This window comes from Schistocerca nitens, chromosome 10 (genome assembly GCF_023898315.1).
Source record: "Schistocerca nitens isolate TAMUIC-IGC-003100 chromosome 10, iqSchNite1.1, whole genome shotgun sequence".
In the NCBI taxonomy this organism is placed as follows: Eukaryota; Metazoa; Arthropoda; class Insecta; order Orthoptera; family Acrididae; genus Schistocerca; species Schistocerca nitens.
Window position 1 is genome coordinate 15,334,289 of NC_064623.1, and position 26,281 is coordinate 15,360,569.

The 26,281-nt window shown below is 44.7% G+C and overlaps 1 protein-coding gene across 1 annotated transcript in view; it reads right to left on the minus strand.

The window, feature by feature from the left end:
* Window positions 1-26,281, minus strand: part of LOC126209804 (uncharacterized) — a 76,050-nt gene that overhangs the window by 43,856 nt on the left and 5,913 nt on the right. The window contains exon 2 of the mRNA XM_049938940.1: window positions 14,853-15,864. Coding sequence (XP_049794897.1) covers window positions 14,853-15,864 — 1,012 coding nt within the window. The remainder of the gene's footprint in view (window positions 1-14,852; window positions 15,865-26,281) is intronic.

A 26,281-nucleotide genomic window follows, 5' to 3' on the forward strand; every position in this document is an offset into this window, starting at 1 on the left:
CTGCTTTTTGCTGCAACTCACAGTTCCGTCAGAAAAATTTTTGCACTATGTACGGTTACCTGTGTCACTCTTTCTGACACGGTAATCATTTACAGCACTGCTACAAGTTCTAGGCGCTACAGTATGGAACCGGGCGGCCGCTACGGTCGCAGGTTCGAATCCTGCCTCGGGCATGGATGTGTGTGCTGTCCTTAGGTTAGTTTCTAACATTCTGCGTGGTGTCTGTTTGTTCTATATCGCGTCTCCCTGCCACTTTCGCGCAACGGCGCTCTGAGCGTGTTTTTTAGGGAATTGACTAGTTTGAACCTGGGACCTGTTGCTAGTAAGGAGACGCCAGACCACACATGACATGTAGAGTTCAGAAGAGTTCAGTGAGACTAGCGATGATGTAAAAGAATCTTAATACTAACTAAATTTAGTCGAAGGGGTTCAAGGCTTTCCTATTTTTAGTTAGCTGGTAAAATAACGACGAAAAAGCAGTTAAGTTTACCATTGGAAATTTTATTCTACTCACAAAACATCGTTTATAAATTGCACTATTGATAAAAGGAAATGTTTTAATACAGGATGGTAAAAACCAACTGCGTTCAACAAAAATGTGAACGAATATTCCCTGAATGGGTTTCCAAGTTCTACAATGGATCGAAGGATGACCTATGCCATATCACATCTATAATCTAGGTTTAAATTAAGTTTCACAAGAGAGAAAATATCAAAATTGTCTACAGTGACCCTCAATTATCTTTAATTACTTATCTAACTTGTCGTAAATTACAGTGGCTGATGTGGCTTCTCAATAACTATATAACAGAAAAATCATCGCGTTTCAGATTTTTACTTCAAGTGGCAAATGTGAACACCATGAGCTTTAATTGACGATCGACACTAGTATTACACAAAAAGGGGGTGTAACAGTTGAGACTTCTGCAGTTCTGAGTGAAGTTTTATGCGCTGTTATGCGACATCGCGTGCGTTCATTACCTTGTCGGTGTTCGTCAGGGGGCGGCGGGCAGCACAGCTCCGCTCACCTCGCCATCTCGGAAGCAACTCCTTCCTAACTTCTCCTTACTACAATTTACCGAAGTTGGTTTAAAAAAAACTATCTGGCTGTGTTTTCATCTGACCAATCAGGGTCTCAATGTTAACCTTAAGCTCCGCCTACAAAAATTCTATCCAATGAGAAACGTTATACTTTTCGTGGTGGGGCAATGTTTTTAAAGTTTGCAACGTAATAGAGACACGAAACAGTCTCACGCTAAAACTTGCAGCTGGTGTGGTCCTTATAACGTTATCGTAAGATCTATACTGTTCTTCTGGAGGGCTCTATCTTTTAACATGGGCTGGGGGGTGGTCCTGACGTAACAGAGACGCGAAAAAGTCTCACGCTAAAACTTGCGGCTGGGGGTGGCCCTTTTTGTGTTATCGTAAGATCTATACTGTTCTTCTGGAGGGCTCTAGCTTTTAACATGGGCTGGGGGGTGGTCCTGACGTAACAGAGACGCGAAAAAGTCTCACGCTAAAACTTGCAGCTGGGGTGTGGTCCTAGCAGTTAGCTGGCGACGTGGGTGTCCGTCCCTTATCGTAGGGCCTTCCAGCTTAACACGGTTCTGCTCTCGGCTTCTGTTCTCGTTTCTCCCCTCCGAACTGCGTCTGTCTCACGGTGCGAAGGTATGACATGCATTTAGGCATTCTTGTGTTAGTCTGTGGTATTCCATTTGCTCACTCGTTACTCGTATTACTTTGGTTAATTTAATGTCACGATTTATTCGGAGCTATGTGACATACTACTGGATTTGCTTATCATGTCAGGGTTTTCATGGAAGGTGTTGGATTTGCCTGACACCTTACAAGTTAGGTTTAATTAGTTCTAAGTTCTAGGCGACTGATGACCTCAGAAGTTGAGTCGCATAGTGCTCAGAGCCATTTGAACCATTCTTGAACATAACCAGTACTCCCCATCTACGGTCGTGTGGGTTACCTGACATACGTCAGTGCTTACTGGTGTTGGGGTTGCGAAGATACGTGTTCATGCAGAGATGAAACACAGGTGACTAAGAAGCGGAAGACAGTTCGGAGCTAGCTTTAATTCTGATGGCTACGTAAGTACTGCATGCCAAATTAGGCTTGTGGAGCACATCCACTGACTGCCAAAGGAGACTGGAAACATGGAAGGAATAGTCTGATACAGAGGCTTTTCCAAACATAGAGGTAACATCAGCTGTACGCTAAGGATGAGGACTGCAATGGTCTCAAACAGCGACCCTCAGACTGAGTTAGGGCTGCGACCACACCCATGCAGTGCAGTTTCGGTGTACAACTTGTCACTGCTTCATTGTCACGTGAAATTCACGGATTTTGGTTTCATTAGAAAAATGTGAAAACAACATATGTTAAAATGCATTGATTACCTTCTGATCCCATTTCTACGTAGATATCCAATTTTTAATACGTTTATGTGGCTAGTGAATTAACAGAACAACGAATAGTGCCACAAACAACAGTATGGGATTGTGGGTCCTGTTTGAAGCAAAACACTTTTGTTATTTATTTACCTACTTATTCCCAAACCAGTTTCAGCGACAAATATCGCCATCATCAGTGGGTTCTTTGATTCTAAAACATGCAGAAATAGCATACATTTAACGCATTGTAAAATATTGTTACATGCCTGTTCGGTTGAAAACATTGTTTTCTGGAAAAACTTCATATCATCTTCTTTACTGTACGTTACAGCATGTTTTTTGCGATTGTTACCGCTGTCTCCGGCATGTTTTCTGCATTTTGCTGTTCCCGTTTTTATTTGCGTACATCATGTCATCTGCAGCCGTATGAGCGGTTGTTGGTAAACAAATATAAAAACGTGACCTTATGTATTTTGTCAGAGTTATACAACTGGGATTGCCGTAGTGTTGTGGATACAGTTTTGGTGCGTACTAGGTTGTGCGCCATGTACTCACAATCGTTGGACGGCTTGCAGCTACTTTTAGACACAGAAAGACACAACTTTCGCACCTTCTTATGCCAACCGGCTATTCGCGTGTGTCGCCAGAAATGTATCGCATACTGCGAGAAGGTTATGACAATTGTAGGGGCAGTTCTGACGACTTCTCTTGCTTATTTGTATCTCTGTGTGTGATGGGTAAGTGGTTCTTTCAGAATCAAAGAACCCACTGATGATGGCGATATTTTTCGCCGAAACTAGTTTGGGAATAAATAAATAAATATCAAAAGTGTTTTGGTATTTAAGGTTGACCCAATTCCCATATTGTTGCTTTCGTATGCGAACACGAACCAATAGAGAAGTTTCAAAATAGAATTATTAGCGCCACAAACATTGACGTTTCGATAATTTTGCTAGACTCCTGTGTATATCAAGTACATACAGTTAAGGGGACATGATCGTGAAAATGACCAGAAATTTGAAAAAAAAATTCTTGGTCTATAGAAAAGAGCATTTCATGCTGATTTCAAAAATTTATAGTTCACGGGCATTATCGTTTTCCGTTCGTTCTAAAATTGAGGTTGAACGTAATGTTGCACAGGGGCCACGCCCATCTCTCAGTTCGAAGTACCTCAGAATACGTGATGCATTATTTTGTTCTTCCGTTTTCTCCGTCGTTAGTTATGGATCGTTAACACAGGCGTATCCTAGAAGGCACTGACTCCGGGAACGAAAGTACAGGCGTGTCTAGAAGGTATAGTTCCAATGTAAACAGAGATCTGAGAATATACGCGTGTGGTTTTGTAGTTATTGTGTGCTGTTTTGTTTCTGCGTGTGTGTTTCCCGTGCTACAAATGCCGAGAGTAAAGAAATTTAGCATCAGACGAAAGTTTCGCTGCAACCAATTCCAACCGAATAATACACATCAGTTGCTTCTAAAGACGCCCGTGGAAACTGTGTCCACAGGCAGTGTTTCTAGACGTAAACTTTCGCTTTCTGAATGTAATAAGAACAAGCCTAGTAGTATTGTGAGCAGCAATAACGACGGAAATGTTATTGTAAACCTAAATATCCTGTCAAGACTTTTGAAGAGTGCTGTGAAATGTAAGTACTGCAATTGTGAAGATAGTATTGACGTTTCCGAGGACATTTCAGCAAGGAAAGGTTTTTGAAGTCGGTTAGTGATTGCCCGTAATTCGTGTAAGAAGCACAGTGATACTATGACATCGCCAGTAACTGATAGTCGACATTACAGTGCAAATTATTGGCACCCACGTTTGTGTAAAGAACTTCGATGGCCCAAATGGAAACATGGAAACGAAACAAGTTCTGAACATTTTTAGATCAGTCATGGTGTAAAGTATGTAGGCTACTTGGGGATGGAGACTATAAAGGACACACTCCTGTTGTTAATGACAGACCGTGTGGTCTGACAGAAAAGTTTGAATGTGTTGGGCATGTGCTACTAACAAGAGTGGGAGTTCCGCTGAGAAAATTACGTAAAGACTTCAGTGGAAAAAAACCGTCAGACGGAAAACACATAGGTGGTGCAGGTCTTCTTACAAAAAGTGAAATTGATTGTTTGACTCAATATAATGGACTATCAATAAGGAGAAATGTAGGAGATTTGGAGAACATGAGACGAGCTGTTTGGGCAAAATGGTTTCGAGAGAGTGTCAACAGATGAAACCCCACAACGTGGTTTGTTTCCAAAAGGGGAAGATTCGTGGTGCACGTACTGGTTTAGCAATGCTACAGGCATACAATATACCCACAAGCATTCCTTACTACTTGATGTAATGGAGGCAGTTAGGCCTATACAGGGTGTTACGAAAAGGTACGGCCAACCTTTCAGGAAACATTCCTCACACACAAATAAAGAAAATATGTTATGTGGACATGTGTCCGGAAACGCTTAATTTCCATGTTAGAGCTCATTTTAGTTTCGTCAGTATGTACTGCACTTCCTCGATTCACCGCCAGTTGGCCAAATTGAAGGAAGGTAATGTTGACTTCGGTGCTTGTGTTGACATGCCACTCATTGCTCTACATGACTAGCATCAAGCACATCAGTACGTAGCATCAACAGGTTAGTGTTCATCACGAACGTGGTTTTGCACAGTGCAATGTTTACAAATGCGGAGTTGGCAGATGCCCATTTGATGTATGGATTAGCACGGGGCAATAGCCGTGGCGCGGTACGTTTGTATCGAGACAGATTTCCAGAACGAAGGTGTCCCGACAGGAAGACGTTCGAAGCAATTGATCGGCGTCTTAGGGAGCACGGAACATTCCAGCCTATGACTCGCGACTGGGAAAGACCTAGAACGACGAGGACACCTGCAATGGACGAGGAAATTTTTAGTGCAGTTGACGATAACCCTAATGTCAGCGTCAGAGAAGTTGCTGCTGTACAAGGTAACGTTGACCACGTCACTGCATGGAGAGTGCTACGGGAGAACCAGATGTTTCCGTACCATGTACAGCGTGTGCAGGCACTATCAGCAGCTGATTGGCCTCCACGGGTACACTTCTGCGAATGGTTCATCCAACAATGTGTCAATCCTCATTTCAGTGCAAGTGTTCTCTTTACGGATGAGGCTTCATTCCAACGTGATCAAATTGTAAATTTTCACAATCAACATGTGTGGGCTGACGAGAATCCGCATGCAATTGTGCAATCACGTCATCAACACAGATTTTCTGTGAACGTTTGGGCAGGCATTGTTGTCTTGATTGGGCCCCATGTTATTCCACCTACGCTCAATGGAGCACGTTATACTCTACCTGTGCTGCTAGAATATGTGCCTTTACAAGTACGACACAACATGTGGTTCATGCAAGATGGAGCTCCTGCACATTTCAGTCGAAGTGTTGGTACGCTTCTCAACAACCGATTCGGTGACCGATGGATTGTTAGAGGTGGACCAATTCCATGGCCTCCACGCTCTCCTGACCTCAACGCTCTTGACTTTCGTTTATGGGGACATTTGAGAGCTCTTGTCTACGCAACCCCGGTACCAAATGTAAGGAGTCTTCGTGCTCGTATTGTGGACGGCTGTGATACAATACGCCATTCTCCAGGGCTGCATCAGCGCATCAGGGATTCCATGCGACGGAGTGTGGATGCATGTCTCCTCGCTAACGGAGGACATTTTGAACATTTCCTGTAACAAAGTGTTTAAAGTCACGCTGGTACGTTCTGTTGATGTGTGTTTCCATTCCATGATTAATGTGATTTGAAGAGACGTTATAAAATGAGCTCTAACATGGAAAGTAAGCGTTTCCGGACGCATGTCCACATAACATATTTTCTTTCTTTGTGTGTGAGAAATGTTTCCTGAACGTTTGGCCGTTCCTTTTTGTAACACCCTGTATATAGGGAACTGGCAAATAAAAATCTACTTAGGAAATGTATGCACGGTCTCTCTCAGAATGCAAATGAAAGCTTCAGGAGCTTTATAAGGGAGAGAATACCCAAAACTATATTTGTCGGGCTGACAGCGCTGAAGATTGGTGTAATGAATGCAATAATAACATCAATGATGGTGCAATTTCAAGGATCAATGTTAGGAAGAAATTGAATATCCAGAGGGGAAGGCATACGGCTTCAGCTCTAACTGCTATTGATAAGCGGCGGGTAACCGAAGCAGAGACAGCTGCAGAAGAGTCGAGGATAAAGAAAGGAACGAAGAGAAAGAGTATGAAGGATAGGGAAACAGGCGGACAATGGAGTATGCAGCTGGAATGTTCTAAACGAGTATAGTGATAAGTTAATAAATCTGTAAATCTTCTTTTGCGATTCACCGAAAACTTGAATTTTCATCACTCAGGTACACTTTTCTCCTAAATGACTAAACTCACAAAAATTGGTACAGATATTTAGAATGTCCTTCTCTACCTCCCTTGCCTACAATTTCCTGAAAAATTTATTAACATGATGATCATGTCGGTCATATTTGAGCTATATTTTTAAATCTTTTTTGTTGTAGTAAAATAAATTACTTTTCGTTCTCACAGATCAGCGTCAGGGAAGGACACTGGAGGCATAAAACACTTTTGTGAATGTTGTCTGTACTCTGCCTATTTTTCCAAGCTGTGCAGTCAGTGTTTCCAAAGAAAATGGTACTGCTGTGAAATAGTGTTCCGTTTTTTATGGTACTGCTGTGAAATAGTGTTCCGTTTTTTATACTATTATAAATATTGTTGTGAGTACCAAAATATAATAAATATCACAGTGAGTTTTTGGTAAATGCTTTGACTAATGACCCTAACGGTGAGTAAGAGATTTGAGCTACCTCTCATTTATAGATCAGTTGCACCATGAAGGTGGACATAAAGCCAAAATTGCAACCCGTTCACGCGGTGTCCCCTTAAACACTGACGAAAATGGACAATGCTACACCGTGAACACCCTGACCGAACGCCTGCAAACTGATACTCTCGTATTTCCGTGTCTGAGGGATGTGTTGACCAAAATCTCACCCATACGAGCGTATATTTCAAGCCCTTCAAAAATGGTTCAAATGACTCTGAGCACTATGGGACATAATTGCTGAGATCATCAGTCCCCTAGAACTTAGAACAACTGAAACCTGACTAACCTAAGGACATCACACTCATCCATACCAGAGGCAGGATTCGAACCTGCGACCGGAGCGGTCGCGCGATTCCAGACTGTAGCGCCTAGAACCGCACGGTCACTCCGGCCGGCTCAAGCCTTTCAATACAGAAAAAATAGTCATTCCTATGGATGAAGAAAGGAGAGAGTGCGTGATGGCTGTTGGGTGTGTATCACGTTACTGGAACTTTTCAGGTAGAGATTGTTTCACAAAACGTCCGGTGGCTGTAAACGCGCAGATCATTGGCATGTTGGTTGATTGACATAGTGGACATGGGAGCTTCACACAGACAGATCTCAGGGACAGTTGTCTGCAGTGGAATCACTCTACAACGGTTGGTGACGAAACGAACTCAGGACAGCAGCCTGGCAGGACTAACAGGCACAGGTACTTCCAAATGGATTGCACAACGACGGGCTATACAGGCTGGTCCATTCATAGTGACCGGGCCAAATATCTCACGAAATAAGCGTCAAACGAAAAAACTACAAAGAACGAAACTCGTCTAGGTTGAAGGGGGAAACCAGATGGCGCTATGGTTGGCCCGCTAGATGGCGCTGCCATAAGTCAAACGGATATCAACTGCGTTTTTTTAAAATAGGAACCCCCATTTTTATTACATATTCGTGCAGTACGTAAAGAAATGTGGATGTTTTAGTTGGACCACTCTTTTCGCTTTGAGTACGTGGTATCACGTAACATTCCGCCAGTGCGGACGCTATTTGCTTCGTGATACATTACCTGTGTTAAAATGGACCGTTTACCAATTACGGAAAAGGTCGATATCGTGTTGATGTATGGCTATTTGGCTATTGTGACCAAAATGCCCAACGGGCGTGTGCTATGTATGGTGCTCGGTATTCTGGACGACATCATCCAAGTGTCCTGACCGTTCGCCGGATAGTTAGGTTATTTAAGGAAACAGGAAGTGTTCAGCCACATGTGAAACGTCAACCACGACCTGTAAGAAATGATGATGCCCAAGTAGGTGTTTTAGCTGCTGTCGCGGCTAATCCGCACATAAGAAGCAGACAAACTGCCCGAGAATCGGGAATCTCAAAAACGTCGGTGTTGAGAATGCTAGATCAACATCGATTGCACCCCTACCATATTTCTATGCACCATGAATTGCATGGCGACCGACTTTGAACGTCGTGTACAGTTCTGCCACTGGGTACAAGAAAAAATACGGGACGATGACAGATTTTTTACACGCGTTCTATTTAGAGACGAAGGGTCATTCACCAACAGCGGTAACGTAAACCGGCATAATATGCACCACTGGGCAACGGAAAATCCGCGATGTCTGCGACAAGTGGAACATCAGCGACCTTGGCGGGTTAATGTATGGTGCGGCATTATGGGAGGAAGGGTAGTTGGCCCCCATTTTATCGATGGCAATCTAAATGGTGCAATGTATGCTGATTTCCTACGTAATGTTCTACCGATGTTACTACAAGATGTTTCACTGCGTGGAAGAATGGCGATGTACTACCGATATGATGGATGTCCGGCACATAGCTCGCGTGCTGTTGAAGCGGTACTGAATACCATATTTCGTGACAGGTGGATTGGTCGTCGAAGCACCATACCATGGGCCGCACGTTCACCGGATCATACGTCCCCCGATTTCTTTCTGTGGGGAAAGTTGAAGGATATTTGCTATCGTGATCCACTGACAACCCCTGACAAAATGCGTCAGCGCGTTGTCAATGCATGTGCGAACATTGCGGAAGGCGAACTCCTCGCTGTCGAGAGAAATGTCGTTACACGTATTGCCAAATGCATTGAGGTTGACGGACATCATTTTGAGCATTTATTGCATTAATGTGGTATTTACAGGTATTCGCGCTGTAACAGCATGCGTTCTCAGAAATGGTAAGTGCACAAAGGTACATGTATCAGATTGGAACAACCGAAATAAAATGTTCAAACTTACCTACGTTCTGTATTTTAATTTAAAAAACCTACCTGTTACCAACTGTTCGTCTAAAATTGTGAGCCATGTGTTTGTGACTATTAAAAGGCCATATATCACAAAGCGAAAAAAAAGTACTTCAAAATGGCTCTGAGCACTATGGGACTCAACTGCTGTGGTCATAAGTCCCCTAGAACTTAGAACTACTTAAACCTAACTAACCTAAGGACGGCACACAACACCCAGCCATCACGAGGCAGAGAAAATCCCTGACCCCGCCGGGAATCGAACCCGGGAACCCGGGCGTGGGAAGCGAGAACGCTACCGCACGACCACGAGATACGGGCAAAAGTACTTCACGAATATATAATAAAAAATGGGGGTTTCTGTGAAAATTAAAATTTTTTCCCGGCGAACTAAGTATTCAAAAAGATTTCGGGCTTGCAGCCGGTCGTCGTTAGCTTCCATCCACGATATTTCGACTGGACACCTGCCAGCCATCCTCAGGTGAGCCATCGAAGACTGACGAAGACGCCCTCCGTTCCGTAATATATAGCGTGCAGCGAGTATTCCGCGCATGCGTCAAAATCGTATGGACAGACGAACCACACCGCCCGGCGGCAGCGCCCTCGCTGGTGGAACTGCAGAACTCAGCTGTCTTCGGCGTTGTCAATTGCCGCGGCCACCGGAGTACTCTGACGTCTTCGTCTGGAGCAGATCTTAGAGATGACGGGGTTCCACGCATCATCCAGCTGGTAGCCATTGCCACTGTTCATAAGGTCGTCTGTCATGCGAATTTCCACTGATTCTATTATGACAGAGTCCCAAAAGGATGTTGCTGTGGCCAAAATTGTGGTCTTCTCATACTCCATTCAGTGTTCAGTGGAAATGCAATGCTCAGCAATTGCAGACTTGCTAGGTTGCAAAAGGCGAGTACAGCGTTGATGTTCAGTGCAACGTTCTTCCACTGTTCGCAATGTTTGTCCTATATATGACATGCCGCACTGACAAGGTATTTTATAAATTCCCGCCTTCCGCAATACCAGATCGTCTTTCATTGATCCCAACAGGTCGGAAATCTTCGATGGTGGACGGAAAATTAGTTTCACTTCGAAACTGTAGAGGATTCTAGCAATTTTGAAGGAAATGTTGCCAACAAAGGGAAGAAAAGCTAAAGCTTTAGTAGGCGTGCTCTCTTCTTTCTCCACTCCCTGTTTCTTTGGCTTAATTGCAAGTGCCTTGCTAATTTTCCGGGTAGAATATCCGTTCTCTTTGAAAACCCTCTTCAGATGGGCAAGCTCTTCAGGCAAACTATCTGCATCTGACACTACATGAGCTCTGTGTACAAGTGTTTTAAGTACACTCATTGTTTGCGATGGGTGATGAAAGCTGGACGAATTTAAATACAAATCAGCATGTGTGGGCTTCCGATAAACCGAATGCCCCAGGGAACCATCACTCTTCCGTCTAACTAGCACATTCAAGAAAGGGAGGCAACCATTTTTCTCGAATTCCATGGTAAACCGAATCTTCTCATGAATGGAGTCGAGATGATATAAAACGTCCATTAATTTTTCTTCTCCATGAGGCCACACTACGAAAGTGTCATCCACGTAGCTCCAAAAAACTGTTGGTTTGAGGGCTGCTGATTCAAGTGCTCTCTCCTCAAAATCTTCCATAAAAAGGTTGGCCACCAAGGGAGACCAGGGGCTACCCATGGCGACGCCGTCAATCTGTTCAAAATATTCTTGGTTGAACATAAAATATGTTGAGGAGAGAGCGTGGCGAAACAAAGCAGTGACTCCCACCTGAAACTTATTGCCAATCAGTGCCAAGGAGTCTGCAAGAGGTACCTTTGTAAAAAGAGACACCACGTCAAAACTAGCTAAAAGATCAGAAGTACTTGGGTGGAGAGCCCCCAGTCGAAATATCGTGGATGGGGGTTTCTATTTAAAAAAACGCAGGTGATATCCGTTTGACTTATGGCAGCGCGATCTAGCGGGACAACCATAGCGCCATCTGGTTTCCCCCTTCAAGCTAGACAAGTTTCGTTCTTTGTAGTTTTTTCGTTTGACGCTTATGTCGTGAGATACTTGGCCCGGTCACGATCAATGGGCCACCCTGTATAATTGTTTGCCTGACTGACGAGCAGACGGTTGACAACAGCTGAAATCGAGGCAGAGATTACAAGCAGAGTGTCACCATGAACTGTCGGGAAGAGATTACCGGAAACTGGGTGGTATGGCACTTTAACCACTCACACTAGACTACAAGCAACAAAATCTTTCAACGTGTGGATCCAGACTCAGCTAGCACACTGAATTGCATCTTGTGGTCTTTGAAGATGAAACTCGGTTCAACTGCTGACCGTCAGATCCATGTCAGCGTGCCTGTAGAAGAACTGGTTGATTCTTGATGCCCATACCGCTCCATCCCGTGCAGTCATGCAGCGGGGGGTGCTGGATGTGTCAACAGGACTGATTCGGTAATTGTTGTTGGGGAGGGTGAATTATAGCCAGAATGTCGCACGAATGGTAAACTCTAACATTACTAACATAGGTAGGGACTGCAGCGATTTTAAAGTAGATGGCCAGCCCAATGCCGGGGGCACGCTCACTGGGATTAGCTCTGTGAGCAGGCCTTAATAGTAGGTTTGTATATCATCTGGCACACCTGTAACGCTGCAGGGTAATTAGTCTTAGAATAACCCAGTGTAGTCAAACAGTTAGATTAACCCTGTCCATAGCAAGTGCCATCATTAACCAATTAGTATAAGCTGCTTTGTTACGTACAGGGTGGCGCAGGGAAACGGGAAATTTCGAAATAACGTCATTTCCATGAATAAATTCACAAAACTAGTAATTTATTAACGAAAGTGAATGTATTCAGTATGCCATTATTCAGTATGTCTTTACAATCAAAATGTCCAAAAGTGTCTCTTTACTTTTTAAAGATGACATCGGAAAGATGTGCTCCCATTCGGCGTTCACACTCTAACAGCCTGTTACGAAAACTCTGGAATGCGCGGTGCAGCAAATCTTGGGGAATGGCAGTGATTTCGTTTTCAATGTTCTCCTTCAGTTCATGGATTGTTGTAGGACGTGTACGGTACACCTTGCCTTTAAGATATCCCCACAGGAAGAAGTCGCACACACTAAGATCACGGGATCTCGCAGGCCATGCAATGTCACCGTTACGTGAAATAATGCGTCTTCCAAACAAGTGACGAACTGCTGCCATCGATTGTCGAGCAGTGTGTGACGTGGCTCCGTCCTGCTGAAACCACATGCTTTCGACGTTAAGATTAAGCTCGTACAGTCTCGGTGTAAAGAATGTTTGAAGCATTTCAACATATCGAGCGGATGTTACTGTCACTGCACTACCATCCTCACGTTCAAAAAAATAAGGGCCGATAACACCGTGACATGATACAGCACACCATACTGTGACCTTGGCGCTATGTAGAGGTCGCTGGTGAAACTCACAAGAATTGTCCTGCGAACAATAACGAAAATTCTGTTTGTTCAGGTGGAAATGGAAATTCGCGTCCTCGTTGATTTTAGCCAATATCTGGCTACTAAACTCCATACGTGAGGCTGGGTCTCGTTCATGTAAGAGTTGCACAACCTGAAATTTATAGGGATGGAAGTCTAATTCGTGCAGTATTCTTTGTAAGCTTCGTCGCTTAATCCCTAGCGAAGATGCATGCTGTCGAACGGTGCGGCGAGGACTTCTCTCGACTGCAGCTCTAGCAGCTGCAATGTTCTCTGGGGTACGTACCGTTGGAATGCCACCTGCAGGTTTCTTTTTCAAGGCAGATCCTGTTTGTTCAAAATTACGCACCCACGTTGTAATCGCATGCGCAGATGGGACACGCCCATGACGTCCAATCTTGTAATGCTGTCGAAATGTTCTCTGCGCGGCAGTCGCACTACCACAATTTTTGTAAAACGCTCCCACGGCTACTGCACGTTCCGCACCAGTCCAGTCCTCCATGATTACTAAATGGCAATGCGTTCACATCAATTGTGCAAAGTTTCGAACTTCTGCCGGCGTTACAGTGCTGCCAACTGTAACGTTCAAAATTTCCCGTTCAGCTGCGCCACACTGTGTAATAATAATTAAATAAGGTGGTGGGTTAGTGTGTATAACATAATGTTGTTCATGAATCACTTGTATCATAATACTTGTTTTCAATTGTATTAATATCTTGTGTTGTATCAATAAAGTATTTAAAAAAAACTCTATTGTCAGTCAGTAGTATACAAAATAGGATATTCCAGCAGGATAATGAGAGACCAAAATGCTCGAGGAGTGTACGGATACTCGACTGGTCTGCTGAGTACCGCCGGCCGGAGTGGCCGTGCGGTTCTAGGCGCTACAGTCTTCAGAGGCGGATGGCTTCCGCAGCTCGAAGAATACGAGACTGTATTCTTGCCTGTGGCGCACAGACGTGACACCGACACTTAATCATGTAGTGCCCATTAAGTGATGAATACCTCCACAAAGCTTGAGAAACCCGACACTGGTGCCTCGTGGTGCAACACTTTCCATTTACGTGTCTGTATTTAACTGAGTAGTCATAAATGCAAGCTAGACTTGTTCTGTACGTAGTTCCGCGTAGTCAGTGCGTACACAACTTTCCCACTAGAGCGCGCCCCGCTAAGCACAACAACGCAGGCGCAGCGCTCGTCCGTCTCCGCACTATGAGATGGCGCTGCCTTAGAGACGGACCAAATTCTGCTCCTGCCGATCCGCGTATTAATATGTAACGCAGCCAATGAGGTTGCTGCTAACGTAGAACATTTTCTTCTCGCAGATCACACTCGCGCAGTGATACCTGAACGCTCGAGGTATTATAACGAGTGTACAGACCTCCGATTAGTCAGTCTGCATTTGTGTGCACCAGTCTGTACCAGTCTGCATTAGTCTGTAGTCAAGTTTCAGTCTGCGCCTAATAACATTATCATATTCCTGTACATAGCCATGAAGATAAATGTATAGACACTTTTGTCAAGTATCAGAGATATGTGAGAATAAGATTGACGTATCAATACCAAAGGATCTTCAGATTATGAATTGAAAATAGCATGGAGAACCAAGTTAAGTAATTTTTGTGCTTATTATTTTAATAAATGTGTGTGAAAATTAATCAAGTTCTGTTTAAAGTTGGTCACTGTCAATCTGCTACTCTAAGCATGCAAGTGGCATTTCTATCGTCTGACCTAATGGCAGAAGATAAACACGCCACGATAAGACCACGAGACATATTGCTGACACTCGCCTACTTCGTTAGAGCGACAAGTCAAATAATCTGATGGTGTGTGTACCGAAGGTCTTACAGTACGCACACCACAAGACTGAAACTTACCAGCCATCGGCAGAACGGGCCCCAGCAACAAAGAATTTTTTCTTCCAACTCTCTCAGACGCGTCGTGCTGACCACGACGTGTGTTTCACCGCAGATTATTTGATGAACTTTGGTTGCGGAGAGCGGCGACACTTCCTCGCCCGCTGGCCTGATCCAAGCTGGATTCGAACGCTGGATGTGCGCCTCAAGAGGTCCTACACAGTCGTACTTTATTCGAGTCACTACGCTGTTGCAAGTTGTCACCTCATTCCTAACGTACGCCCCAACAATATTGTGCCACTTTTTCCAGTCGGTGGTGAGACAAACGCTCTCCGCGTTCATCCACTCCCTTACGCTTCTGCATAAATCTCCACACATACGTATGCAGGAGGTTTCACCGGCGCCGAGCAACTGTTTCAACTCTTCATAAATGTAGCTCTCTATTGTTGTAGCGTTGCTCTGACGAAAGAAAAAGTAAAAGTTTTTCAGAAATTGCTCGTCATCGTGCACTACACTCCTGACATCCTCGTTATCTGCTCTAAGTCTGTAGGAAGAACCGCCCGCTTCAAGAAGTGGCAACCCAGGAACTGATTTCGCCTCGTGTTCCACAAACATATGCCGTGCGTCTTCGTCCAGGTCGATATTTGTAGACAATACAAGTGCGTAACTGCCAGCCTCTAAAGAGTTCTTGATTTTCCCGTAAGATTCGTGGTACGCGTCTATAGAGAAATCTGTACCGCTCTTCTTATTCCCCTTGGGGCTCATGAGGCTCGCCTTCGTAACTGTTGTCTGCTTGGTGGACGTCTTGTGCTTCAGTTGCGCCAGCAGAGTACACGCGCCGGGGCTTTGGTTGCTGCTCCAGCAGAGGACGGCGTCGTCAAACTTGCCGCCGGCGGCGTCGTTGGCCGAGAGGGCGAACTGCAGGCCCTCCCGGACGCCCCTCAGAAACAGCAGGGCCAAGCAGCGCTCTTCGTAACGGTCGCCTTCGCTGGTGGCGCAGCCACCCGTCTTCTTGTACTTCAGCTGGGCCGCCCTGAAACAAAGACCTCCCGTTGCATTGTTCGCTCGGCACACTTCGTCATACAATGTGTCTCTACGTTTTCCAAAGGCAAGTTACGCGTTAGGTATAGGCAACAGAAGTAATCCACTAAATCCGCCATGTTGGCCGTGCGGTCTAAAGCCGTCGGCACACGGACCGTGCATCCGAACGTTGAGCGTTGAGCGTGCCGAGATTCTGACGTCATACCGTGGAACAGCACGCTCGGGAGTCTTTCCGAACGTGCAGAGCTATGACTACAGTTCAATTCTTTTATCTTGGCGGCTGGCGCATGCACGCCCTGACACGGGAGATTGCTGCGTTGCCAGTTGCAAACGACGCACGCGCCAAGAGAAACAGCGCCATAGTATAGTATAGTTCGGAAACTTACGTTTAGGGGGGGGGGGGGGCACGCAGTGTATGAGATAAAGCCACCACGGCCGCATTAACCCTTTCGCTGCTACAGAGACGTGCTCCCCGCCCTGCTCGCCTGTGCAGAGACATGGTGTTCGGCTCCTTTGACACACTTATCATTCGATTTCACAAAAACTATTTGGCCCAAAAATTTGATTTTTACACGTCTTCTTGACTGATACCTTCCCCCCATAAATGAATTTTGTTTCGATGTTCAACGCAGTTCTGTGCAGCATTAAATGTAGTAAACCATTGCACGAAATTTTGAAGAGTTTCCAGAGGTAAAAGTCCATAGCGTATACTTTCCGTATGGTCGATTTTAGTTGCCACAATGGTGAGAATGAATTGTGGACAAGATACCTAAATTTCATATAAAATTTACTGTATAACAATATCTCATTTAATTTAAGTACCAGATAGGTGTCGTATGTAATAATGAGAAATCTTCCATCTTTCGCGACTGTAACAAAAGTTTTATTTACACCGGGTGCGTTTGGCTTTATTTTAAAGCACTCGTCGACAAGTGCAACTCCCGGAGGATTCTAACACGTCACGCAAAATACCGACAAACACTGTTGGTATTACTATGAATTACTCACGCTTTGTCGAAGTACAATAGGAAATAAACAATTACCGCTGTTCTTTACTGCGAAAAAGCGGTTCGTGAGAATGATACAAACACCTTTCCTTGCTATCGCCTGAATTTGGTGCCGTATTGCTTGTTTGGTTTAATTAATTAATAGAATATGAATCAATTGGTATAAAGAATGCTTTTTCCAAACTTTCTATAAAAGAAAGTCTGCTATCAAGACATTGCTTTTGTTCTATTACTTTATTTATGACTGAACGAAATGGTTCAAATGGCTCTGAGCACTATGGGACTCAACTTCTCAGGTCATTAGTCCCCTAGAACTTAGAATTATTTAAACCTAACTAACCTAAGGACATCACACACATCCATGCCCGAGGCAGGATTCGAACCTGCGACCGTAGCAGCCTCACGGTTCCGGACTGCGCGCCTAGAACCGCGAGACCACCACGGCCGGCTATGACTGAACGTTTCTAAAACTGAAGACACTCGTCCATGCTCTGCACTGCAGTCGAGCTCTGGCAACGTCGTTCTCTGTTCATTGGCTGACTGTGTTTTGTGACGTCAGGTGCGCAGAACGAACCTAAACTCGGCCGCCGTCATAAATGACGCGCACTTTAGCATGTCAGATATTCAGAGGGTGCGTCTGAGCGTTGACCAATGAGATGGCGCAACGCCACCTACGTCACACGCACGCCGTCTCCCTTCGGTACAGAGTTGTGAGACGCCATATTGGCACTCGTTTCAAGCTTATATGTATATATTAGGGTGTCCACTCGTCCCGTTTTTCCCGGGACAGTCCCGTTTTTTACCAAAATGTCCCGCTGCCCCGAAAGTTTTTTTGGGGACGCTCAAATGTCCCTTTTCTTATGATTCCGCTTGGCTAGAGTATTTTACCTTACTCGTTGTTTGAGTAGCCATTAACTGCGCAATTATTTAGCGCTAGGAGGCGTGTGATGACTTTCAGCATACCCCAAACACGTACCGAACTGTCAAAAATCGCAAGTAATTTTAAATATTAAAGAATGGTGTTTACCATTTCTCACACCTTTTAAAGCATTTGACTGGGTTAATACTGAAAAGGAGCAGCTACAGAGAAATAATATTCAGGACTGTTGTGTTTTTGTTAAAAGTATTCTACCAAATTTTCCTGTCGATGAAGACGAACTGTTCGATGAATTTTCGCGTGCACAGAACCTCATAAAAAGTGAAGAAGGAGACAAAGAAAGAGTTAGTTCAACGTGGTGTAAAATATTTAGGTTAGGTTAGTGTGTTTAACGTCCCGTCGACAACGAGGTCATTAGAGACGGAGCGCAAGCTCGGGTTAGGGAAGGATTGGGAAAGAAATCGGCTGTGCCCTTTCAAAGGAACCATCCCGGCATTTGCCTGATACGATTTAGGGAAATCACGGAAAACCTAAATCAGGATGGCTGGAGACGGGATTGAACCGTCGTCCTCCCGAATGCGAGTCCAGTGTGCTACCACTGCGCCACCTCGCTCGGTGTAAAATATTTGCTTATTTCAAAAGTAAAAACATTAACATGAAAAACATGATTCATTTGGTAGAGTTTTGTCTGGCAATTCCTGGGTCAAATGCTGCTATGGAACGTGTGTTTTCGTTAGTGAGCTTTGTGGTCAGATGAAAAAAAAAAAAAAAAAACAGAATGAAAGTTTAAACAGTGAGGGCCTTGCTCATTGTCAAAACACACTTTAATGGTGTATCGTGTACTGACTCTTATGATACAATTTCAAACGAAAATGCACTTCTTGATAAAGTACATAAAAGTGAAAAGTACGGTGATAGTGTGGCAGAATAATTGTAAAAAGTGATTTGGGATCATCTGAGCGCACGTTGTAAAGGTAAACTTGTTCGTGTATTAAATTCAGTCAATACAATATTTAAGTCCCGTTTTTTTCCTTCATTGTCCCAAGTTTTTCTCTAATTTATTTTAAATGTCCCCTTTTTTAATGAAAATGAAATGGACACCCTAGTATATATGCCGTTTCTGAGCATCAGCAAATTCAGAATCATTGGAAAACCCGTTGTTAACTCTGTGATTCGCTCCAGTAAAATAACGAGAAACATCATATTCGTGGCAAAAGAATTATTGTAACTTGCGTCTTATGAGAGTAGGCTATTTGAAGGCAGTGACACAAGGATGATCCACCCAAAATGCATTGTTCTAGTACAATTTGTTATAATTAAATTTCAATTAGTAACGTATCTACGATAAGGTTTTCTGCAACGGGTAACATACTTGGATTACTTGCGAGATGTGCCTGTGTGTTGTTGGTTTAGCGTTATGAGTAGTGTAACTGTCTTGTATTTAGTTGTTAGTTACTCCTGTATTTTATTTCTTAATATTAGCGTTTTTATTAGGTTCTGATACTTTATTATTAGTTTAATATAAGTATATACTATGATATTTGATGTTATGTAAATATAAGTTCACCTTTTTTTGAGGGGTGACTTTGTTCGATTGGCTTAATCTACAGGACAGCTTGCGCTACTTCCATGAAGATATTTTGCTCCTTTTTCTTTTACGCTTCGTAATTCAGATGTTGCAAAGATTCTGCTACTGGGTAGGAACAGTGATCAAGTAAGACTGACCTAGCGGTTTTAATAAAATGTGGGAATGATGAAATAATATTTATCTTATGCGGAGAAGTGTTCCAAATTTGTACCGCACTTTTTGTAATGGAACTTTTATGTGTCTCTGTCCTTATTGATTGGACATGGTACATTCCTTTTCGTGGACGATGGAGGAAATGTGCGTTTTAATAGAGCTAACGTGGGAATTTTACGCGCGCCCGTTGAGTAAACAGCTTGATTTACGAACTAGGAACATCGCTCAACTGCCGCTGGAGTGCGTTGGGCCCCACGTACCGTATGTACAAGTCGCATCATCCCTGAGCGTTCAGCACCACGTTGAACTTGGCACGCTGAACGTTAACGTTGGACAGCACGGTCCGTGTGCCGACGGCTTAACGCACGTCTTTCCGGGAGGGAAGGAGCGCCTGGTCCCCAGCACGAATCCGCCCGACGGACTTGTGTCGAGGTCCGGTGAACGAATGCCGGACATTTGCCACGCCGGACATTTGCCACACGTGGCCGTTCGCCAGGTAGCGATCCCTCAGGTAAGGGACGCCCTCCCTCGTACTTCTTCTGTCGGCTTTCAAACCGCCGTCTCCACATCTTACTCGATACAACCAGTACATACGGGACCCTCTTCTTCGACATCTTGGCGAGATACAGAGTTTATTTTCCGAAATCGAAATATTTATAACTTTTGGGAAACGAAAGCAATTCCGACGATCATGTCAGTATGTAATTAGTTCTGCCAAGTATAAATATAGATCCCTCTGTCTGTACGGTAGCTTCCTTTCACGCTTACTGATTGCGATAGAAAAAGTCCATCGGCATGGGAGCAACAAGAAAGGAACGATGTAAAGAGAATGCGAAAGTACGCTAATCATTTCTTTTTGATCACTGCATTTGTGCCTACTTTAATTACTACAACTGCATGCCCAAAAGACGATAAGGAAAGAAGAAATGGGTATGTGAATGTTTGAAAAGAAGAACGACATACTCCATATTAATTTACTCTCTAAAATCCGATATCCCTTGCGGTGAAACATTAGTTAATAAAGTGTAGCGGGGCAATGTTCAAAACATGACTGAAAGTACGTTCATAAACAGAGATAAGAACATCTATGATTGACATGTCATCTAAAGTCGACGTACAATTTTAAAATGTTAGAAATAAGGAAATGAAGTAATATAGAATGCTATGCTTATAACATACGTTGTTGTTCTACATTGTTTAGCTCTGGTATTTACAGGGTCACAGACAAAGCATCCTAGGTTTTGGAGGGAAAAGCCGTAATTGTAATGATCTCCATTGCAACAGAAACAAGAAGGACAACTTGAGGAAAAATAATGTAATGTGTGTTCCAGCTCACAAGCGACACTGAAGCAGATAGTTACTGTGACTTAGTATGGACAGAGGTTATATTCGACAACCGGAATAAATTAATAACTGGCTCCTTTTACCAACCCCCGGTCTCAGATGAAACAGTTGCTGAACATTTGAAAGAAAACTCGAGTTACATCGCAAACAGGTACCCTACTCATACAATTATAGTTGGCAGTGATTTCAATCTACCTTCCGTATGTTGACAAAAATACATTTTCAGACCCTATTGTACATAGAAAACAACTTCCATAATTGTTCTAAATGCTTTTTATAAAATTATTTTGAACAATTAGTTCACGAGGCCATTCAAATTGTAAATGCTTACGAAAACACACTAGACCACTTAGCCACAAATAATCCTGAGCATCACGACAGATACAGGGATTAGTGAACACACAATCGTAGCGAGACTCAATTCCGTAACAAAGAAATTCACCAAAACTAAACGCGAAATTTATATATTTATAAAACAAACTAAAAATTCGGTTGACGCCTTTCTAAGAGACAGTCTCCAATCCTTCCAAACTATGTACGTGAAGACTATATGTGGCTTAAGTTCAAAGAAATAGTATCAACAGCACTCGAGAGATTCATACCAAATAAATTAATATCAGACGGAACTGATCCCCCATGGTACACAAAACACGACAGAAAGCTGCTGCAGGAGCACCGAAAAAGGCACGTATAATTTAGACGAGCGCAAAATCTCCAAGATTGGCGAAGTTTTACTGTGGCTCGAAATTTGGTGCGGATTTCAATCCGAGATGCATTTAATAGTTTCCACAACGAAACTCTCTCTAGACATGTGGCAGAAAATCCATAGAGATTCTGGTCCTGTGTTAAGTAAACCAGCGGAAAGGCTCAGCAAGCGATGAGGAGGAGGAGGGGGAGACAAGGGACCCAACCCTTCGCAGCAGGTAAAATCGTGGCAAATGTCCGGCGTGGCAAATGTCCGGCGTGGCAAATGTCCGCACACCCCGGTGAACCGGCCAGTCTGCAGATGGTTTTTAGGCGGTTTTCCATCTGCCTCGGCGAATGCGGGCTGGTTCCCCTTATTCCGCCTCAGTTACAGTATGTCGGCGTACAAGTTCTCCACATACGAGTACACCACCAGTACTGTACCACGCAAACATAGGGGTTGCACTCGTGTGGTGTGAGACGTTCCCTGGGGGGTCCGCCGAGGGCCGAACCGCACAATAACCCTGGGTTCGGTGTGGGGCGGCGGAGGGGTGACGTGGACTGCGGTAGTCGTCGTGGGGTTGCGGACCACTGCGGCTGCGGCGGGGACGGAGCCTCTCCGTCGTTTCTAGGTCCCCAGTTAACATACAATACAATAATATCAAACTAAATTATATCACTAACTGCGATATGCTGCAGGATTTTTGAACATCTATTGTGTTCCAACATTACGAACTATCTCGAAGATAACTGTCAAATTAACATAGTCAACACCAATTTAGAAAACATCGTCCCTGCGAAACACAGCTAGTTCGTCACTCACACCAAATCTGGAGCGTTATCGACAAAGGGTTTCCAAATGATTCCGTATTTGTAGACTTGCCGAAGGCTTCTGCCACCTTTCGTCACAAGGGGCCTGTAGCCAAATTAAGCGTGCTTATGGTGTTGACAGATGCGAAAATTACCGAACTATCACTTTAATAAGTCACGGCTGCAAAATACTAACGCGAATTCTTTACAGACGAGTGGAAAAACTGGTAGAAGCCGACCTCGGGGAAGATCAGGTTGGCTTCCGTAGAAATATTGGAAAACGTGATGCAGGGAAGCCTAATACGATTATCATATTCCTGTACATAGCCATGATGAGAAATGTATAGACACTTTGTCAAGTATCAGCGATATGTGAGAATAAGATCAATGTACCAAGACCAAAGGAACTTCAGATTGTCAATTGTAAATAGCATCCAGAACCAAGTTTTTTTTATGCTTGTTATTATTTTAATAAATGTGTGTGGAAATTAATGAAGTTCTGTTTAAAGTTGGTCACCGTCAATCTGCTACTCTAAGCGTGCAAGTGGCATTTCTATCGTCTGACCTAACGGCAGAAGATAAACACGCCATGATAAGACCACGAGACATACTGATGACACTCGCCTACTTTGTTAGAGCGATAAGTGACGTAATCTGATGGTGTGTGTACCGAAAGTCTTACAGTACGCACACCACATGGCCTCAGATGTTAACTCCCATAGTGCTGAGAACTGAGGCGCGATGTGTGAACCAGCCTGGTGTTCACCTGGTGGGATGTGGAAAACCGCCTAAAAACAACATCCAGGCTGGGTGGCAGACCGGCTGTTGTCGTTAACCCGCCGGGCGGATTCGATCTGGGGCTGGCACACCTACCCGAGTCCAGGAAGCAGCACATTTAGCGCTCTTTTTTTTTTTTTTTTTTTTATTTGATTTGTTGTTCATTTTGTTCTTATTTTGTTCTTGTGTATTTATTTGGATTTGAACGCAGGTCTCCTGCCCACGTTTTATTTTTATTTTTTTTATTTTATTTTATTTTATTTTTTTATTAATGTGCGAACAGTCACAGTTAACCAAGCCTGAAAAACTAAAACAGAATGAAGATGCCATCGCAGATATGAAACATAAATAACATGAAAAGAAAGCTACCACGTCGTAGTGAGGCTTCCCAGCGACTGCGCCCACTGATAAGATTGTTCAATATATGGTCGTTTGCAGTTCGTTCTGACCTCATCTGCCACCGCCTGGAACATTCCAGCTACACGGCGGGCTGTGAAAGGCACTCCATAGGTAGTTTGCGAAGCACTGTCGATATCTGGTATGCCCGGAAATAGCATGATGCCTTTCTTGCAAATAGAGCCAGAAGTCAAGGAAATCCTTGTGTCCGTCACGACAGAGGTAATGGACTGCATGTCCACGTATCCAGGTGACAGAGTTGGTTCGAGTCTTGGGGTAAAATGTCTCATCCGGAAACAATAACGTGCGTGCAGATATATGCTCCGGCCTAACTCGCAAGAGATAAGCCAGCATCTGCTGCACTAGGTGCCAAACCGTTTCCGCCTCTCCACAGCTGAGGCGGTGCTCGTCAGAATCTACTGTATTACAACCCACACAATTGGGAGATTCTGTCATGTGGATATTGTAGAGACGTTCTTGCGTCACGAGCTTCCCATTAACGACGACATACCATTGAGAAACAACATCGGAATCGAGCATGGCATCGTGTACAGTCTTCCACACCACGCGCCACCGTACGTCAGGATATTTTAGTTCGACCACATTTAGGGGGCGGCATTGCAGCATGTCATGATATAGGCGTCGAGTTGTGGCCATTTGTGGTGTCGTGAGAGCGACACTACAATAACTTTGTTCTAAATAGAAACGTCCTATATAAAAGAGGGGCGCTGGGATGTCCTGAAATGGCACGGGCGCTCTTAGTGAAGCAGGTAGTAGCGCCGTCAGAAGCGGAATCGTGAGGCTCGTAGGACAACGGCGAAGCAACATAAATGTGAGCTAACATAGAGGGCAATGGCCCTATCATGGACGTTAACTAGGCCGAGACCACCTTTTTCCTTGGGGAGGGTAAGAGATACGTATCTGATCTTCAGTAACATACCAGCGGTGACGAAGTATCCCAGCGCTGCCATAATGCTACGAGCCAAGGGCTTCGGAATGGGTAGCGTTTGGGCGACATGCGGCATGCGGGACGCAAGGTATACATTGGCATAATACGCCCGCTGAACGATGTTGAGGGATCGCAAGCGCTGATTTGCAATTCCGGCCCTAATTTGGTTAAGAAGGCGTCGATAATTGAGCGTCGTCGCGCGTCGCATGTCGTTCATGAAATCTAAGCCCAAGCAGCGTACAGTATCACTGAAGCGTAAGGGGGCAATGTGTTCCTGCGGTAGCCCAATCCCGATGCTCAAGGCGACGGACTTGTCAACGTTGATTTGGCTACCAGAAGCTGTACCGTAGGTTGCAATCCAGTCCAAAGCCGCGGCCATATCGTCAGCTCCTCGTATGACGATCATCAAATCATCCGCATATGCGGTGCAGCGATAGATGGAGCCGCCGAACTGTATCCCAGTGAGCCTGTCTCGGAGACCAGACAACAAGGGTTCTAAGGCCAATGCAAATAACAATGTTGATAATGGACATCCCTGTCGTACTGATCGGCGGATCGGCATGGGTGCCGTCAGTCTTCCATTGACAAGAACTCGAGAAGTTGCACCATGTAGTAGGCGTGTCAACACTGTGATAAAGGGGTCGGGGTATTCCATGCGCCGTAGAACGGCCGTGAGGAAAGTGTGGTCCACACGGTCAAAAGCCTGGCTAAAGTCGATAGACGCGAGGGCTGCCGGCAAACGTCTCACCCGTGCAAGGGAGATGAGATCTCTGTAACGACATAACGCAGTTCTGATGTTGTTGGGTCCCCCCAAGGACGTCTGATCGCCGGACAAGACGTGCCATAGTGTGCCGCGAATACGTTCTGATAGCAGCCTCGAAAAGATCTTGAAGTCGCTGTTCAATAACGTTAAGGGACGATAGTCGCGGACATGATTCCGTCCCTTCGGCTTATGGATGGGGACAATCAGACCTTCCAAGAATGGTGCAGGCAATGTTATACCCGGGGACATCAATTCCTGGCAAATTTCGATCAAACACGGTAGCAACAGTTGTTTAAAGGCTCGATAGAACTCTATTGGTAACCCATCGAGTCCTGGTGATTTATGGGAAGCACCTTTACCAATGGCGTCGAGCACTTCCTCTTCTGTCACTTCTCCCAGTAAAGTCGGTACCAGGTCTGGTGGAACTGTACCGTGGACATGTGCTGAAACGGTGTCTACCGTCGCCATATCAGGGAGCACTGCTGAATAAAGTTGAGCGTAACGCCCATAGAAGGCTTCTGCTATATCTGCTTGTTCTACCACATGTCGACCGTCGTCGGTTATCATGTCGGTTACCAGTGCCCTACGGCGCCTCCTGCGTTCCATGAGCACGTGGTGCATAGATGGCCTTTCTGATTGTATCATGTCTGGAGCACGCGACCGTATAACAGCGCCTTGTAAATGATGGCGTGCTAAGGAGACGAGCCGCGCTTTCGCGCGATTGACTGTGATCTGCCTGTCAGGTGAGGGCTCCATAGCAAGACATTCCCGTAGGACGGTGTAATAAAAGTTTTCCGTGCTCCTCCTCCATGCCGCTGCTTCCCGGCCGTAAGCCATGAAGATGCGTCTAAGAGCAGGCTTCGCACATTCAATCCACCAACTGAGGGTCGATCGGTAACGACCACGACGCCGTAAGGACGCGTTCCACGACTCTTCGACAGCACCTTTACATGCCGGCTCTTCCAGATGGGCGACGTTCAGTTTCCAGGGGGGCCTACTGCGCCACACACGTGCAGGTTGGAGGGCAATGGTGCAAATATAGGCTGTGTGGTCGGTGAATG